The sequence below is a fragment of the Solanum verrucosum genome, unplaced genomic scaffold (assembly GCF_900185275.1).
Source record: "Solanum verrucosum unplaced genomic scaffold, falcon-dt-bn FXZP01000208.1, whole genome shotgun sequence".
Taxonomy (NCBI): Eukaryota; Viridiplantae; Streptophyta; class Magnoliopsida; order Solanales; family Solanaceae; genus Solanum; species Solanum verrucosum.
In genome coordinates, this window is record NW_026020329.1 from 1,671,654 (window position 1) to 1,690,614 (window position 18,961).

The 18,961-nt window shown below is 35.2% G+C and overlaps 1 protein-coding gene across 1 annotated transcript; it reads right to left on the reverse strand.

Annotated features, from left to right (window-relative positions):
• Window positions 1–411: 411 nt before the first annotated feature.
• On the reverse strand, window positions 412–8,926 carry LOC125836071 (3-oxoacyl-[acyl-carrier-protein] synthase I, chloroplastic-like). Its single transcript, XM_049515155.1, has 7 exons — window positions 8,395–8,926; window positions 5,429–5,860; window positions 4,846–5,019; window positions 1,539–1,652; window positions 1,057–1,158; window positions 895–961; window positions 412–752 (listed from the first exon to the last, which is right to left on the reverse strand). Exons 1-7 carry the CDS (start codon window positions 8,842–8,844, stop codon window positions 685–687), a joined length of 1,407 nt encoding a protein of 468 aa, XP_049371112.1. The 5' UTR covers window positions 8,845–8,926; the 3' UTR covers window positions 412–684.
• Between the last annotated feature and the right edge of the window lie 10,035 nt (window positions 8,927–18,961).

The following is an 18,961-nucleotide window of genomic DNA, read 5'->3' on the forward strand; positions in this document are numbered from 1 at the left end:
AAACATGATACTAATTATTCTAATTTTAATACGTAAATATTTCACTTCTTAACCAGCAATCAAACGATCCCTTACTGTTTTCCAGTTTTAGGTTTCTCTACAATATAATAACAACAATCTGCGGATCTGTTAGTGAGAAGGGAAGCCAGAGCATTTAAAGGAAGGAAAATACAATAAATGATAGGGAAGTCTAAGCGTGAATATATATGATGCAACCCCGTAGCGGAGCTACATTGTATCAAGGATGGTTAAGTGAACACCCTTCGCAGAAATATTATGTTATAAAATGCTGATACAACTTGCTCAACATTTCTCATTTTCTGGCTATAATTTTTCTTCTTCTATTTTCTGGGTTATTGATAAGTGAGGACTTGCTTTAACAACCAAGAATAACTATTGAGATCTGGAAGATCAAATAATCAAACTGTTAACAATGCCCTCAACCTCAAAATACCATAGTGTATTTTCTATCTCTTACATATTTCAAAACTGGTTGCTGCCTAACCAAGCCTGAAAACATCCAATTATCTAAAGGTGGAAAAATACCAGAAAAAGTTCAGATTGTCGTTGCAAAGAACAAAAACAACCAAAATTCGCAATTGCTGTGTTGAGATGAAGCAGCCTCTATACCACACTAAATTAAGCCTCAGAAGCAGAAGGTTGCTCTTGCTATACTAAGCTGATTCAGGGCTTGAAATCAGAAAACACAACAACAGAGTTGTGACCACCAAAACCAAATGAATTTGAGATTGCTGCAGATGAAAAACAAATGTTAGTAAACATCTTGAACATTTATTTGAGAAGCTGTCACACGTTCAATTATTTCTCCGAATTTTATCCCATTCATCTGGAGAAAAATATTATATGGTGTCAAAAGTGCAAGCATTCTCTTACCAACATTGATCTCATGCTGCTGTTTCTTGTTTGGAACGGTATCGAACTCAACTGAAGGCTCAGTGTTCTGCAAAATTCACAATAACAGGAGATGTGCAAATTAAGAATGAGCATATGCGTCAATATTTGTAAATTTAAGTTCCCAGAGAGAAAATAACATACGAATTGGTTTATGGAAGGATGCAGCCAGCCAGTTTTAATGGCTTTAACTGTTGCAATAGCTTCCAGGCCACCAGCAGCACCCAGGCAGTGGCCTATCATGGACTGCAAGAACGGAAAGTGACAAACTTCAAAGGATCAACAAATTGCCAATATTCCAAGAAAGTTCATAGCAATGAAAGAAAGTACTAAAAGATACTCCGCCCGTTCACTTTTCCTAGTCACATTTGGACTTGGCACACCCATTAAGAAAACAATAGTTGACATGACTATTTTACCACACTGCTCCTATTAATTGATGTTTAGTATTAGGTGTTGGAAAATGATTTGGGGAATAAGTAATTAATGCTAAGGGTAAAACATGATTTTTTTTTTTTGTCTTTTCTTGATATGTTAAAGTGACAAGTAAAAGTGAAAATCTATTTTTGGAATAGTGGACAAGTAAAAGTGAACAGAGGGAGTACATTATGATGTGAGAAGGTTACCTTGGTTGCATTCATTTTAATCTCTGAAGTGTTCTTGAATACCTTCTTAATAGCGTTTACCTCAGCTAGATCACCAACTATTGTGGAAGTTGCATGAGCATTTATGTAATTAACCTGAAAATAAACAAAAAGGAGAGACCAATTGACTAATCAAACTAACCCCAAAACATTTATGAGCAGTTTTAACATTATATTCTCTAGTACTCACAGATAGTGACTAACGCCATAATGTTTGAAGTACCATCTAAACAAGGTTCTAATGACAACTGAAAAGCATCCTAAACAAAGATCTAAATTGCCAAGTGAACAAACTGCTGTTCCAACTTTCAGTCATTTTGTTTCATCTCCATCTCTTTAAAAGTACTAGTAAACGATCAGTATCATAGAAACAGATCGAGCAAATTCATCAAGAGGTATTATTGGCAACATTACAAATACTAGCAGCATGTGGGAATACTAAAAGGATTATATGACTTCCAATCTTATCTGTTCAAGCAATAACTAAGAACACCAAAATGCAGGTAGTTCCAGATTCATCAAAGCTCAACCTGAAAAACTCTATGACAGTGAATTAAGCTTTCTTGACTTCAACATGAAAAGGATGGGCTTCAAAAAGAAATAGAGGATAAATCGACAATTCTTTTCTTTCTTCATATCAATGACAGTCCTGAACAGTTTCTGCAAAAACTAGCAAGGACACCCTCTTTGCCGATGCTCTTCATCCTCATCATGGAAGCTTTGACCAAAACGTTCAACACAGCAGCAAAGAGGAGACTATGTCAGGGAATTTAGACCAAAAGGAAGCAACCAGAGTTGGATTTTCATGCTCACTTATGGTTTGCCAATGACACACTGATCCAATGTGATGCTGATTTTGAATAATTTTCATATCTTAGTGATTCTTACCATAACCATATCACCCTGTACTTGGTTATAACTGTCACAGTATCTTCCCACACAGCCATTTTCATCCCTCCAATAAAGATATGTTGGTCATTTCTTTTCCCTTGACCAAAATTGTTTTAGTTTTATTTTATAAACATCTTGACCAAGATATCTTTAGTTTTATTTTTATAAATATCTTGACCAAGATATTAATATTTTCTTAGAATTTAGTTTAGTTTTCTCATATAATGCAATTTGCTGAAAATAAGCACTACTAATGTCGAACTTTTTTCATTAAAGCCCACGCTTTATTTGCGCTTTGTGCTTAAAGCCCCCACGGACCTTAGAGCTTTTTTGCGCTTTTCGCCTTTGATAACACCACGTTGGTGGGATTTAAAGGAAGTACAGAAAATTCTTCATATTTTTGAGTGAATGACATCTATTAAGGTTGATGGTTTGAGGATGAGGGATGTTAAGGAGCTTCGTAAAGCTCTATTTGAGAAATGATCGTGGAGAAAACAAGGTAGAGGAGAAGGCTTTGTTAAGAAAGGTGATAGGAACATATCTGAGGACATAAGGACAACATGCAGGAAAACTTAAAACATCACTAGCCTTTCTAGGATAGCTTTATGGAGGAATTTTATGAATATCTAAGATGTATCTACTAATCATGTTAGATAATGGTGAAAAAGCATGAAAGTATCCTTATTTGGGATCACCGGTGAAGAGAAGATAATTCCTCAAGACTGAATTCATCAAATTTCTCTTAATTGTATCTTATTGTACGAGTGAGCTGATGAAAAGGGAGGAGAAATATGTTACATGCCTTTTCAAACTCAAGATGAAACTCCACGAGGAGGCAGAGTGGGAACAAGAACTCCTGGCAGTTATATATCCTCCTAATTTGCAGGATACTGGAAGGGAGGCCAAAATGGGAGGAAGCATGTGTCTAAAACATTTTCTGTCAATTTTTTTCTCTGATAAGGGTCAGTAGTGGCTCTCTCATGCAACTTTTAGGACAACAAATCTAGGAAGTAGCATAGTTTGAACAAACAGCTTCCCAGAATTCAAGCCTAAACAAGAGAAGTAGAGCTTATATCGATTATTATTTTATGTTGTAAAGAAGCTGGCCATCTACCTTGGAATTAAATCCTGAACAAGAGAGAGAGAGAGAGAGAGAGAGAGAGAGAGCGAGAGAGGGAGGGAGGGAGGGAGAGGGAGAGGGAGAGGGAGGGGAGAGAGGGGGAGAGAGAGGGGGAGAGAGAGAGGGGGAGAGAGGGGGAGAGAGAGGGAGAGAGTATATTGTTTATTGTTTGTGTAAGAAGCTGGTGAAGAAGTAGGCCATCTACTCCTACACTGCAAATTTGTTAACAAATTATGGAATTCACTACTCTAATGTTATTGTGCAGGGAATTAACTGGGTTATGTTGGGTGTAGTGTAGTCCTTTTTCCAAAATCTGGAGTTTAGAGGCAATAGATAGATGCTTCGTCCCATCTGCCAAAGTCTTGATGGGCAGAATTATTTGGTACTTGTGTTGGTGGAGTTAGCAAGTACATAGTGGAAATAGTCGAGGTATGCACAAGCAAGCCAAGCCAAACACAACCATAATAAAAAAAGAATTGAAAGAGGGTCAGCGATGTTATTTCACATGCAAGTATAAGGAAAGGAATAGGTGCACCTCTGAGGGAGAAGAAATTCAGTGATGCACATTCAGAACATCCTCTTCTTCACATAAAATGGACGGAGGAAAATTTGGTTTGTACATTTTCTAGCACAAAATTCTTTGTTGTGTGCAACTTTTCTCCTTTTTTGCTCCATTCTTCGTTTCACATAAAGGGCCACCTGTCTATGTTGTATGCTTAGGTTTCTCTGGTATAACTTTGTGGTTCTTACCTTTGGCCCTATATCTGGCTTTCTTGTTAGAATGCTCACTTTGTACACTGATTATGTACAAAGGATTCCCCATATTGTCCATATAATAACCTTATTTACTTATCTAACAACCAAGGCACTAAATATTGCTAAGGAAATTTAGAACAAGCTCAGATGCTACAAGTGTTCTTTCAGACTAATCAAGAAATAAGAAATGTCGAGTCCTACATTTCCAAGAGAAAAACAGTACAAAGTAAAAGCCTCAAACAAGGTCCGTGTCTCATGATAAAACATATTAGTGATGTCAGCACTACATTTTCTATGTCCATTACTCTTTACTTAATGATGAATAGCTCATGAAATGGAGAACACGGAAGTACAAATGTTGGATTTAGTGCCTGAAGGACAACAGATATGACCTAATATATATTGTCTATATCTACAGCAATTTGTTCTTTCCTGCAGCCCAGTTACTGCTTTTCTTTGACTATTGAGTGGACATAACAAAAGTAGAACATCAAATGAGTGGAGGAAGAGAACCAAAAATACCTCTTCTGGTGACACTCCAGCATCTTCAAGGCTACTAAGGATACATGAAGAAACACCAAGTCCATCAGCTCTGGGGTCGGTCATGTGATGTGCATCACAATTTACTGCACCACCCAAGTATTCTGCAATTATTGGTGCTCCTCGTTTTATTGCATGCTCCAAACTTTCCATCACCTGTCAACAACTCCATCCAATTGTCATGATGTATTCCCAAAGGTGATCATGTTATATGAGAGTGATACAATAAGGCAGAGCTTTGTCCAAAACTGTGTTCCGCCGAGCAATGAAAGAGCACTTATGATTTTTTCAAAAAAAAAAAAAAAGAGTTTATGTCAAGGGTTTCCTGTTGGAGGATATATGTTGTTGTCACCTTATGTAGTCTTAGGCAATCCCCACATCATGAACTAGCTTTGGGTTGAGCTAAGCCCAAGGTTCATTTTCTTAACATATTTAATTATTTCATGAAGGATAGAAACATCAATTGTTAAAAAACAGGACAACACAAAACATTGGTCCAACAAAGATAGAAAGCTTAGAGGATGTCCTTGTTATCAAACTTTAATAAACACTTCAACAAACTTACCAACACTCCAGCTCCCTCTCCCATAACAAAGCCGTCTCTATCTTTGTCCCACGGTCTAGAAGCAGTTTGTGGATCATCATTTCTTTGAGACAAAGCTCTGCATGCCACAAAACCCCCCAACCCAATAGGAATTATGGCAGCTTCAGTTCCACCAGCTATCATCAAATCAGCTTCACCTCGACGGATGTGATTTGCAGCAGCATAGAAACAATAGTTGGAGGTAGCACAAGCAGTTGAAATCGAGTAGTTCGGTCCCATGAAACCAACATCAATTGCAAGCAAGGCCGAACCCATATTTGTTATGGCATATGGTATGAAAAATGGAGTAATTTTCCTGTGACCCTTTTCAATTAAGGCTTGGACGCCATCTGAAAAAACTGTAAGACCACCCATTCCTGTTCCTACCAAAACACCAGCTCGCTCCTTATCAATCTGCAGTCAAAATAGAACTAAAGAACCTAAAATTCTTTCCTACTTGAAAAGAGAAACAAATCCAGACAAAGAAGGTTTGTCCACTAGTAAGCATGATTTTCAAATGCAGTAACTAAAAGAATCAACAGCGGACAATGTTTCATTGCTAAGACCATTAGTATTGACTATTTTAAACTCACAGAAAGCTTAGGCAGAAAAAGAATATGAAAAGATGTCAAAGCACAAAATCAGAAGATAAGAGACCAGAGAGTTTGTTCATGAAGTGAAGTTCCAACATCACAACAACTGAGGCTTATTCCATATTCCGAAAATTTCAAATATTATAAAAACATAGAAGCTAAACTGGACGATAAATATGTGTGAAGTTCTAAAATTCAGGAGAGATTCATGGACAATAATAGCACCAATTAACTAGCAAGCATATAGTCCGCTACCAAAAGGCATGGAATGAGCGGAAAGTAAGAAGGTTAGTACTGGAGAATAAGGAATCCAAGAAGCTCTACTGGAGCCTCAACTCCAATTTTGGCTCCCATTGCCTTAGTTTGCTAATCAAGAACAAGTTTTATGGTAGCCGCATAGTGGAGGTAGATGTAGTACCTATAATTACAAATGGCTGATTAATAAAACAATAGAGACACCAAGTTGGAATCGAGGGAGACATCAAAGAATACCAATATATGAGAACATATCTAAAATTGTTGTAGGACTACATATACCATATTACATATACATGCAGTGGAAGATTGTCTGAAAAAAAACTAAAGTTTTGAAGACCATCCTGCCAGGAGGTCACTGGGAAATCTTTACTCTCAATTAATTTTGTTAACAATATGTGATGCTTGTATGGAAAACCTCTACATAGTACATACTGAGGAGGCAGCTGACTTTGATTATTGAACAAATCCAGTAAAACTGCTGAAGAATTATAATATCATTCTGTTTTTCACAAATAAATTAAAGACTTTAGGGCTCGTTCAGTAGAGTGTATTAGTAAAAATAATACATGCATTAGTTTTGTGTATTAGTACTCTATTGTGTATTGAGGTGTGTATTACTAATACATGGAAATCCATGGTATTAGTAATGCAAGTGCTTTCAATGCATGCATTAGCATAGTTAAAGACGCAATTGCCCCTAAAAACTTTTTGTACATCTTTTCCAATATATCTGTGGAGGGTATTTTTGTAAATAAATATAATTTTTAGAAATAATGCAATACATGCTATTTTTAATACACCAAACCAAACAATGCATAAGAAATAATCTCTCCATAACTAATGCAAGCATTACTTATACACTTTAATTAGCATTATTCTAATATACTCTACCAAACGACCCCTTAATGTAAGCATATAGCTCATGACGTAGAGACCTATGAAAATATACATTCCTATTGTTGTTCAAAAGTTGAGACAAGGTAATATTTTTAATCTGAAGTATATCTTTAATACAATAACTACTGCTTGGGTTGCTGGAATCATGTGTGTATATATATTAAACTAAACATAACTTGCTACACCTGAGTAGTTTGGTCCATTTTTTGTTAATTTTTTTTAATACGTAATCAAGGATTCCATAATTACTTGCACTAAGCCAGTACCACAAAACATAATTCCAGATTGTGCAAATTCTCTATTGTATCTAGGATTGCATCTGCATCATGTACAATAACCAGGCTGCACCAAAAAGCTAACAAGACTATACATCTTTGTTTAAGGCTATGTATGTTCCTTCTGTTGCCTTTTAAAAAATTCTGCTATTTCTTTCAAGCCATACAGTCCACCAAACAGCTTGAGGGATGGTATTCCAAGTCTTTCGCAATTCCTTGGACAACCACTCTATGTTCCAGTATTGCAGTAGCTCAAAAATGGATCTTGGTATGGCCCAAGACAAGCTAAATATAGCCAAAAACATGCACCAAAACTGACTAGTTACTCTACAATGCAAGAAGAGTTGTCCAACATCTTCATAGTGTTCCTCACACATTGGGCACCTACTGAAAAGCTAAAAACTCCTCTTGTGAAGGTTGGAATGAGTGAGACAAGCTTCCCTAGCCACAATCCAAGAGAAGCAGGAGGCCTTCAAAGGACCCTTGCAAAAGAAGATCTTTTTCCCAGACCAAGAAACTCTATTGCTGATTGAAAGACACCTTTGAGATGTCCCTTCCACCGGATAGAATCTACTGTATTATTCCAGTAAATGTTGATGGGCATGGATTAGCTAAAGATACCATTGTATTAGAGGAAAGCTAGACATGGATACTTCTCCTTCATTAGGTTACCTTCTCTAATTATACCAACAAAATGTTAGACAGAGTAAAAGTACCAATCAAACATATCACACAACTCCAAAGCAAATTCAATAGCTTAAGAGACAAAAAAGATTAACCAAAAAATATACATATATAAGCATCCAAACCCCGTAAATTCCCCTGTAATGAGCCAAAATGCCAATAAAACAGATCACATCAAACCCCATTTTCATCTCAAAGCTAACCAAGGCAATTTCGAGAACTTAAACATGAAATCAAAAACCTTTTTATCTCTGTCGCTACCAAGATCCGCATTTTCCAGTGCTTTTTTCCCAGCAACAATGCAATACCTGAGACAATCATCAAGCCTTCTATCATTCTTTCCATCAATATAACCATCAGCTTTAAAGCCTCTAATTTGTCCACCAAATCTAGTAGGAAATTTCGAAGCATCAAATCGATCAATTAGAGTAACCCCACTTTCACCAGCTAATAACTTATCATAATAAGCATCAACATCATTCCCAAACACAGAAACAAGACCCATCCCAGTTATAACAACACGCTTTTTGGGGTCTTTTTCCCTTGTCGGAGCTGAAACTGTAGTGGATGAAGCTGAGATAAAAGGGGTTCTTTTGGGTCTCAATGGCTTTACATTGGTGAATTGGGGTATGGTTTTGAGAAATGGGTCGACCGGAGATGGCCGGAGAGATGAAGATTGGATAGCTTGCATGGTTACCGGCGGAGAAGGAAAGATGTAGTTAGTGGAGTTTCGATGACAACAATGTGGATGCAGGAGAAAGGCAAAAAACTACCGAGAATGTTTTATCAAATCACAATATATATATATATATATATATATTTATATTATTCTACTACTCTCTCCGTCCACAATTGTTTGGCAGATATACTAAAAATAGATGTCAAAGATTAATTGTCAATTAAACAATCAAGAAATAATTAGTCACTTTTTTCCAACTATGCCCTTAATGATAGTGTAGTTCAATTGAAAAGTTATGTGGACTTTTGGTATTCTTGGTATAGTAGAGTTATATTAATCAAATTACACCTTATATTAAATTTTCCTTGAGGGGTGTGCATGACCTTACCCTGACAAACAATTGTGGACGGAGGGAGTATATTATAAAAGAGAGTTTAGGCCCAAATATAATATATAATATTCAAGATTGAGACTTTTCTCAATCTTGAATATTATATATAATACTTGTGGGACTTTTAAAATTCTATTTTATACCCAAGTATAATATATAATATTCAAAATTGAGACTTTCTTGAATATTATATATTATATTTATTATATAGTAGAACTTGGGTATATATATATCTTACAAATGGAAAAGTCTCAATCAAGGAATCAACATATATCATTTACAAATGACTTAAAAAACTTTAAAATATTTAAAAGCTATATAATAAAATAAGTTGACTCTCAGAATTCTATCAAGCTCAGATATATTGGGACAGAAAAAATAACACATATCATTTTAATATTACCAAAAAAGTATTATAAATAATAATAATTAACAACTTAAAATATCTGAAAGACATTTTAAAAGGGTTAATTTTGTAATTTTATCTATATCACATAAATTAGGACAAAGTGACCAGTAATGTACATTATTTCAAAGTTACATAAAAATATTATAAATCACAATAATTAATAACTTCAAACATTTTAAAAAAATATATGAAAATTTGGATGACTCTCCAAATTTCATTTGTGTCACATAAATTGAGACAACAAAAAACATATATTGGGTCCATTTTAATTTATTTGTCTTATTTTTTTTTTTGTATTTAAAAATTGCGTAAAAATACTATAAATCATAATAATTGACAACATAAAATATGTTTTGAAAAAAATACAAAAAATTCCACTGATTCTTGAAGTGAATCTATCGTAAAAATACTATAAATCATGATAATTGACAACATAAAATATTTTGAAAAATGTTGTATGTGGGTAGTTTTATTATGCCTTAAATAGCGTCAAAGAAAGTACAGGATTGTGATAAAAAAACTTATTTCTTTATCCATGCAAACAATCGCTTCAAAAACTCGGTTATTAGCCCCAGAGTATACCATTTATATTATTGGGCCCGTGCATAGCACGGACAACATTATCTAGTAATTAATATAAAATTTAGTATGTCTCCTCCAAGTTCGAAATTGTATGCCGTTTATGATTTTATATCGCAATTCACATGTCCAAACACTTACTTAAATTAATTTATTTTTTGGGATTTAGCTTGACTTGTTACTAATTTTTAAGAATTCGATAGTATTTGATCAAATTTTGATTTTGTTTTCAAAAATAAAAAGAATTCAAATCGAATAGATAAATTAAATTTATAATACTTTTCTATTTGAATAATTTTAAGTACATATATTATATATATTTTCTATCAAAATTTATTTACCGGTAGTTTTATTTCTGAGAGGGATATGAATATTAGGTTATAAGGTTGTTTATTAAAACTAGTTTAGTGTATGTGTATTGTACCTGTTTGTTGTGTCAACAATAAAGACGGAAATGAAGTTATGATATATGTATATAGTTATTTAAATGGAAAAAATGTGTTTCTTTTGATTTTAGTATACTTGTGTTGTATGGCACAAAATACATATGAAATGAATAGATAGAAAAATAGAAACTAAAGCTAAAAATAAATGTAATACCTACGTATACTGATTGATGAAATGAGAGTTATTAAATTGATACAATAGATTAAGTAAATATGTATTATATCTAAAAATAATAATAAATTTAGTTATACAATACTTGTAAACCAATACGACCTTTGATCCCACACTATTTTAAGATTTTCTTGTTGAAATCTTCAAATTTCGATCATTCATGTCAGAATTTACCAATCATTGCATATTGTAAATTCTCAATGATATTCATTCGATTCATTTCTTTCACAATCCACTTCACCACATGCTCTCATCTCTCAATTGATGAGATTCCTAAGTGCGAAAAGACAATGCAAACTTGTTATATCAAAAATTGTTTTTGATTGGAATAGGTTCAATATTTGTTCTCATTTGCATAAGAGCGGAGAATGTTAGGGTTAATCAAATTCGCATAATTGAGCTAAAGTGGAGGTTGATTGTAAAGAGAAGAAAAGAACCAGTAGCAGATGAACTGATGCTTATTGATTATTGTATTGGCCATTATATAGCCAGTGTATTACATACAAGACTGAAAATAAAATAACACCTTCAAAGAAATCTAGGAAATAGAAAAACCTACATAACTACAATCCTAAAGATAAGCAAATTGATAAGTTCAAAATTAATATAAAAAACTGAGTAAAAAGAGTCTTACAAATGACAAGAGTCCTAGAGATCTGCTACCCGTTATTACGCCCACAAGTTGGCGTTGAGGTCTACTACGTCCAACTTGGAGAAATGGTTATTGAAAAGAGCACGGGGAAGAGGCTTTGTGAGAACATCTGCAACTTGATCTGCAATTTGTAGATGAGAAACTTCAAGCTGTTTGCGCTCAGCCTGCTCAGGGACAAAATGGAAATCGATGGCTACATGTTTCATGCGGCTATGGAAAACAGATTGACACTGAGCAATAAGTGGTGCTAATATTGTCATAAAGAACTTTTGGAACATCAATAAGAGGAAACTGAAGCTCTCGAAGAAGATGGATGAACTAGTTAATTTCGAAATCAGTAGCAACAATTGCGCGATATTTTGCCTCTGCAGAAGAATGAGAAACTAAATGTTGCTTCTTTGAAGACCATGAAATAGGGGAACAAATAAATAGATAACATAACCAGTGGTGAAAGTGTGATCTTGAGGATCCCTTGCCCAGTCTGAGTTAGGGTACGCCAATAATCTATGATCAGTCTCCTTGGAAACGAGTACACAAAATGAGGTAGTGGAACGAAATAGTGAAGAAGTCGTTTAAGAGAAACCCAATGAGACATAAACGGCTGGTGCATATCTTGTGACAACTTACTGACGGAAAAAGCTACGTCGAGACGAGTGAAAGAAAGGTAGTGAAGCTTATCAATAATGTGCCGATATAAGGAACCATCAACTAGATGATTATTAGGCGAGGGATAAAAAACAATAGTAGATGTCATAGGTGTGGAAACACCTTTATAGTTATCCATGGCTACCTCATGTAGGAGATTCATAGTTTACTTCTCTTGAGAAAGCAGAAGAACGAATCACTTCTATACCAAGAAAGTAATGAAGAGACCCTAGGTCCTTCAATGAAAAACATTGAGAAATATAATGAACAACTCGTTGGTGATTATCAGTCACTAAAATATCATCCACATAAACTAAAATAACATAGTTAACCCAAATTTATGCATAATGAAGAGTGAGGAATCATAATGTGACTTAACAAAATCCAAAGTAATGATATAATTTTTGAGTTCAATGTACCAAGCACGAGGTTGTGCCCATAAATTGCCTTCTAAAGACAAGATACATGCGTTGGATTCTAAGAGTTTTCAAATCAGAGTGGTTGTCGCATATATACTTCTTCAGTAAAACGACCCTGTAAAAATATCCAGCTGATGAACATGCCAGTACTCAAGTTGAGTGGCGATGGTCAGGACAAGATGTACAGTAGCAAGCTTGACTACATGGAATAAAAATAGAATGTTAATCAAGTCTGAAGCGCAAAGTAATTCTCTTAGCAATCAAACGAGTCTTGTACCTATTAACAAAATCGTCTGATTTATGTTTAACTAGGAATAACCACTTACAATCCACCACGTTTTTGGAAGAGTCACATGGAACCAAATCTCAAGTATGATTGTGAACAAATGTATCAAATTCAACTTGCATTGCTAAATTTTATTGGGGAATTAGCTTGACGTGCTTATGAGTTGTGGGATTTTTGGAGACATTATAGTGGTTGTGAGAAACTGAGAAGGTTTAAGGCTATGCCTTTGTGATCGGATAGTCATTGGGTGGGCTTTGTTGGCTAGCTAGTTTGGCGGGGGTTAGGTTGTTGGGTCAGGTTGAATAGGAGATGTTGTTGGTTGAGGTGGGAAGGAAGTTATTTGTTTCTGATTTTGTGCCAAAGCGGATGAATTATGATGAGGAATTGGAGTTTGTCTAGGAATGGGTGGTCTTTCTCGTTTATGAAATGTGATAAGTGGTCGTGAGAGCAAAGCTTGAGGTGTTAAAGAAGAATTAATTTGATGTTCTTGTGAAATTTGTGTAGAGGGTGAAGAAGTAGGAGTTGAGACGGGAGAAAACATGCTACCTGATAATGGAGAGATGACATTTGAAGCGGAGGAGATAAATTGCAGGCGTTGAGGGACCGTTGCCAACATAGTCACTGGTGGGGGGGGGGGAGTTGATAGGAGAAATGTGAAATCAGATTAGTGTCCTCCTTGAATTGTTGTTGAACAGAGATGTTATCCCAAGAAACAATAACTTTATTATTAAACATAGAAAAATATTTTGAAAAAGAAAATTGTCTTTCAAAAAAATTACATCCTTGGATAAGTATAATTTGAAGTTAACTGAATCAAAACACTAATGGTTGTAATATTTGTTAGAAAATCTTAAATAAACACATATTGTAGATAGAGGTACCAATTTATTATTAGAATGCGCTTTGAGCCATAAGTAGAACAATGTAACGACCCAGTCTACTAGTGATATTGTCCGCTTGGGCCTTATGCCCGCACAACTATAAAACGCGTCACTAGTTGGTAAGGCCTGCTTACACATATACCCAACATATCTCTTGTATTTTGCTGATGTAGGACTTCTAATCTTAAGTTGGGCTGTCACATACACCCCTTCTATGGACTCAGGGTCCTCACTGAGGTTTTCCTCACCGAATGAGATTTGCCTAGACTCAACACTGAGGTTTGCCCCGCCTTATCATGATTCGCCTAAACTCAGTTGAACTCTGGTCCATATCGACAAGACTGACACAAGAGTGACTCTGATACCATTTATAACGGATCAACTCGCTAGTGATATTGTCCTCTTTGGTCCTTAGGTCCGCACGATTTAAAAACACTTCACTAGTTGGTAAGGCTTGGTTACTCATATACCCAACATCTCTTGTGTTTTACCGATAGAGACTTCTAACCTTAAGCTAGGGCGTCACACACAAGTATCTGAAAACGTTGATGGTATTATAATTAGGCATAACCTAAAATATGATTTCAAAAGATGATTTATTTTGTAGATTGGGTGCAGCCATCCTATTGATCAAATAAACAACTTGACAAGCATAACTCCAAAATGTTGAAGGTAAAGATGTTTGGTATAATAAGTTGCTGGCTATCTCGATGACGGGCCGATATCAACGTCCAACTAAGGCTACCCTTTGTGGTGTGTATGGGGAGAAGACACTAAGTGTTCAATTCCATGTGTTTTTAGATAGGAATCTAAAATCTGAAACTCAAAATTTGTGTTAAAATGTCTTTCAAGTAAGGGAAGTAAAGTTTGAAAGATTTTGAGAACTCATGTTTTAGATTTTAGTGTGAACAACCACATATATCTTGAAAATTGATCAACAAATAAAACATAATATTATTTTTTGTCAATTGATAAAATTGAAGACGATCCCCACAAATCACTGTAAAGTAAATTTAATGGATTGACATTGTGCAAATAACTTTTTTTTAAAAAGCATCTTGTGACTTTTATTAGAATAACATAAATGATAAACAATATTACTTTTGAAACCAACTACTGAAATGGAAAAACCAAGCAGAAACTTATTTAGAACTTGACCATTAGGGTGGCCTAATCGTTGATACCACATGTGGTATGAAACAATGACGTTGCATTTTGGTGGACCATCAACATCCCCTGGTGGCCATTCATACAAAAAAAAATTTACTCTATCTGTGAGCCAATGACACCTCCGTAGTCAGATCCTTCACAAGATAAGAGAAAGGAAAAAAAAAAAAATCATAAATGGGTTATTATCTTGAAAAAACTTAGAAATACATAAGAGATTATTTGTAATAGCTGGAGAGGAAAGTATATGTTGAAGCTGAAATTGGTGATTGGATACATTAAAGTTCACATTAAAAGTATGAGAGATTGAAATGGTATTACCATTACCCATGATGATCTCCTCCGAGCCGTGGTAGTCTCGTAGTGGTCAGGCTTGTTGAAGATAAAAGAAACTGAAGACATAGAACATGTTCCAATCAACGTGTACGACGGAGTTAAAGTCACTCTAGGTTTAGGTCACTTATATCGATTAGGCTGCTACTTCTTGTACTAGCTAAAGTCGACTAGGATTAGATTACGACTACAGTTATATTATGATTATAATTAGATTATTTATAATTGCATTAGTATTGTAGTAGTAATATGTATTGTAATAGGACTCTGAGTATAGTTAACTTAGGAATCTACAATTTTCTCTCTATATAAGGAGCATGTACTCAATAATTTTAATCATCAATACAATTTTTGATTTCTCTAATCCTAGACGTGAGAATTCTACATGATATTAGATCTTAAAAGCTCTTTCGCTCTCTGAGTATTGATAAAATAAAATAAAAAACAAAAAAAGCACACGATAAATTGCAATGACCCCTTCTACCAACACTATGTCGACCTCCTCACTTCACCAACTCATTGTCGCTTGCTCCATTAAACTTAAGCCAACAAACTACCTTTATGGAGGACACAAATATCTCAATTGATTCAGGTGATGAAACTAACCTATCTCATCACATAGAATGAACCAACTAAAAGTAGTTGTTCTATTGGATAGGTTAGGCTGATGGAAAAGTTGTAGCAGTTGAGAAGGATGCAAAAAATAGTGGCAGTATTGATGATCGGGAGGAGAAAGATGTGTTGCTAAGGAGTTGGATCTTAGGCACCTTGACAGAAGAAAACATGTACCTAATTGTGGGCTGCTAAACTTCTAAGGAGATGTGGAAATGCTTAGAAGAAGCTTATCTTCAAGTAACAAAAGATAAGGAGTTTCAACTTAAATAATAACTACAAAGTGTTAGGCTAGGAACCAAAAAGATTGATGAATACATCAAAAAATTCAAAGGATAATGTGATGGCCTTGTAGCCATTCACAAACCTGTGGATAAATATAGCAAAGTAATCAATTTTTCTAGAGGTTTAGGTCTCAAATACAAGACCTTCAGGACTTGTCATGTTAGGTAAGACACCATATCACACCCTTAATCAATTTATTAATGCTCTCAAGGATTTTGATTTAAGAGAATATGAAGAAGATGTGCCACAACAAAACTATAACATGGTATACTCTGTCCAAAGAGGCAGGAAAAGAGGAAACAACAACTTCAACTCCAGATAAAGAGGTTTCAAGCCTGCTGGACAGGGAACAGGTTCTCAGAACAGTCAATATGGACTAGGTTTGTAACACCCCATAAATATTTTTGAGCAAAGACTCGAACCATCCTTCGTTGTGAGTAGGATTTTACCGAGAAATTTAAAAATTTATTAAGTGTTAAAGTCACTAGATGTATCACTGTAACAACCCGCCTTAGAAAGAACTAGTATTAGAAAGAAACTATTTTTGGAAAGAGTAAATTTGGAAATTTTGGCAAGTTATGCTAAGTATGAGTTTTGAGTCAACTTCAAACGACCATAACTCTCCGTAAATGATGATTTAGGTGGCTCATAAGATATCAAATAAAAGATCTTGGAATCCTCTTTCCAACTCCACCGAGTTTGCTAATTTTTGAGCTCGTATGAGGGAGATATGCCTGTTTAAAGTCAGGTTGTCCAGTTAAGGAAAGTTATCCGATAATATGAAGGGTATTTTGGTCTTTTCCTTACCCAATCAGCTTAAAACAAATTTTAGTAAATTTGGGTCAGTTTTCATAAATCCAAATACGCTTAGGGTTTTAGAAGAGAGTTCATTCAAGTCATTCATAAGTTCTTTTAAAGTTTTGGGTCAATTTCAAACGACCATAAATTTTAGCACATGATGAGTTAGGAGACCCGTAAGATATCAAATGAAAGGTCTTGAAATCTTCTTTCCAACACCACTGAGTTTACTAGTTTTTGAGCTCGTATGAGGGATATATGCCTATTTGATGTTGGACTATCCAAATAAGGAAAGTTACCCAAAAATATGAGGGGTATTTTGGTCCTTTCCTTACCCAATCGGATTTAAACGTTTTTTGTAAGGTTTTAGGAGTCTAAACTGCTTAGAATCAATTTAGTTCTTCCTAAAATAAGCTTAGGGTTGTTAGAGGAGTTTAAGAAGAGGAAAAGAGGAGAAAGAGGTAACTCAAACCACTCCAAGAACGCATCAAGTTTTCTTCAGTTCCAGCCCCAAAATCAAAATATTTCTTCGTAAAATTCATCACCAGGTATGTGGGATTTCACTGGTGGATTTCTTTCATCCATTAGGTCTCTAGAATTCAGTCAGATTCTTGATTCCTATATCTTGCTTAGACCTAGGGTTTCTAAAACCTTAGATAGTAGTTGTGATTTAGCTGTTAGAATATTCCTAATCAGATTATCATATTTTTGTGGAATCGTTTCTTAGTTCTTTGCATGAAACTCAGAACCCTAGTTGTGTAGATTCTCTTAGTTCATGAATTACACATGCTAGGTTAGTTAAACGGATATACATGCTCCAGTTTCAATTGTCACATATAAGTATATAATTGTTATATTCTTAGATTTGCATGTCAGTATTTTGAGCTATTCAATATTTCAGTATTTCAGTCATAATGTATCATATACATATTCAGTTGGGAGTAGGCTTAGCAGCGAGTTGGCTAGGGTTTCAGCGTACCCTTATAGTCCCAGAACTTCGTGCCCCCGTAGGTTAAGTCCCCTCTGTGGCCATCCATTTTAGTGATCACGCCAGTCATGCCTTTATACCCCTGGCAAGGTATATCGGGCCCTTCAATGGGTTGTATACATCGGACACCACGATTAGCTCACGTGGTGGTTATATCAGTTATTAGTAGCTCCCACAGTCAGACTCTAGTGTAATTGACCAGGTTTTCAGTTATACTTCAGTATTCCGTCTCAACATGTTCAATACTTGGTCATTACATTCAGTTCAATTCTTTTCGGTCTATATCAATATTTCCATCATGTTCAGATTATGTCATTGCTCAGTTATTCTTTGTTCAGTTATATGTTTTGTTCAACTTTTATCCTATCCTGCATGCTCAGTACCTTCCGAGTATTGACACATACTTTGCGCTACATCTTTTCATGATGTAGGTTCAGGTCCTCAATATTTAGATCACGCGTAGATTGGTTCCTGATCCACATTCAACAACTTCAGTGGTGAGTCCTCATACTTCGAGGATAATAGACATGTTTTCAGATTTAGTCTTTCATTTCAGTTTTAGTTTTGCTAGAGTTAGCTGGGGGCATGTTCCATTAACTCTAGTCAGTTAGAGGCTTTTTCTGACATAGTATTAGATTTAGCTTTAGTTTTTGAGTGATTGTTCAGTATCACTAAATTCTTAGTAGTCTTTAAATATATTCAGACCAGTTTTGGGTATTCCCCACTATTAGTTATAAATTGATTTAGCTTCCGCATTAGTTTATCTTTCATAGATATATTCAGTTTTGCTTATGATATGCCAGCTCAGGGTTAGCTTGGGGTCACTTATGATCCCAGGTCCCATGCTTATGCCTAGGTGGTAGCCTCGGGGCGTGACAAACTTGGTATCAGAGCATTAGGTTTAAGATTCCTAGGATGTCTGAAAGCTGCACTAAGTAGAGTTTTTTTCATGGGTGTGAGGTGCACCACATCTAATGAGAGGGAGGCTACAAAGTGTTTTAGGAAAACTTCACTTTCTTTGCTACTCTTATCATGCTTAAGGTATGATCCAACTGTTCGTTTCAGC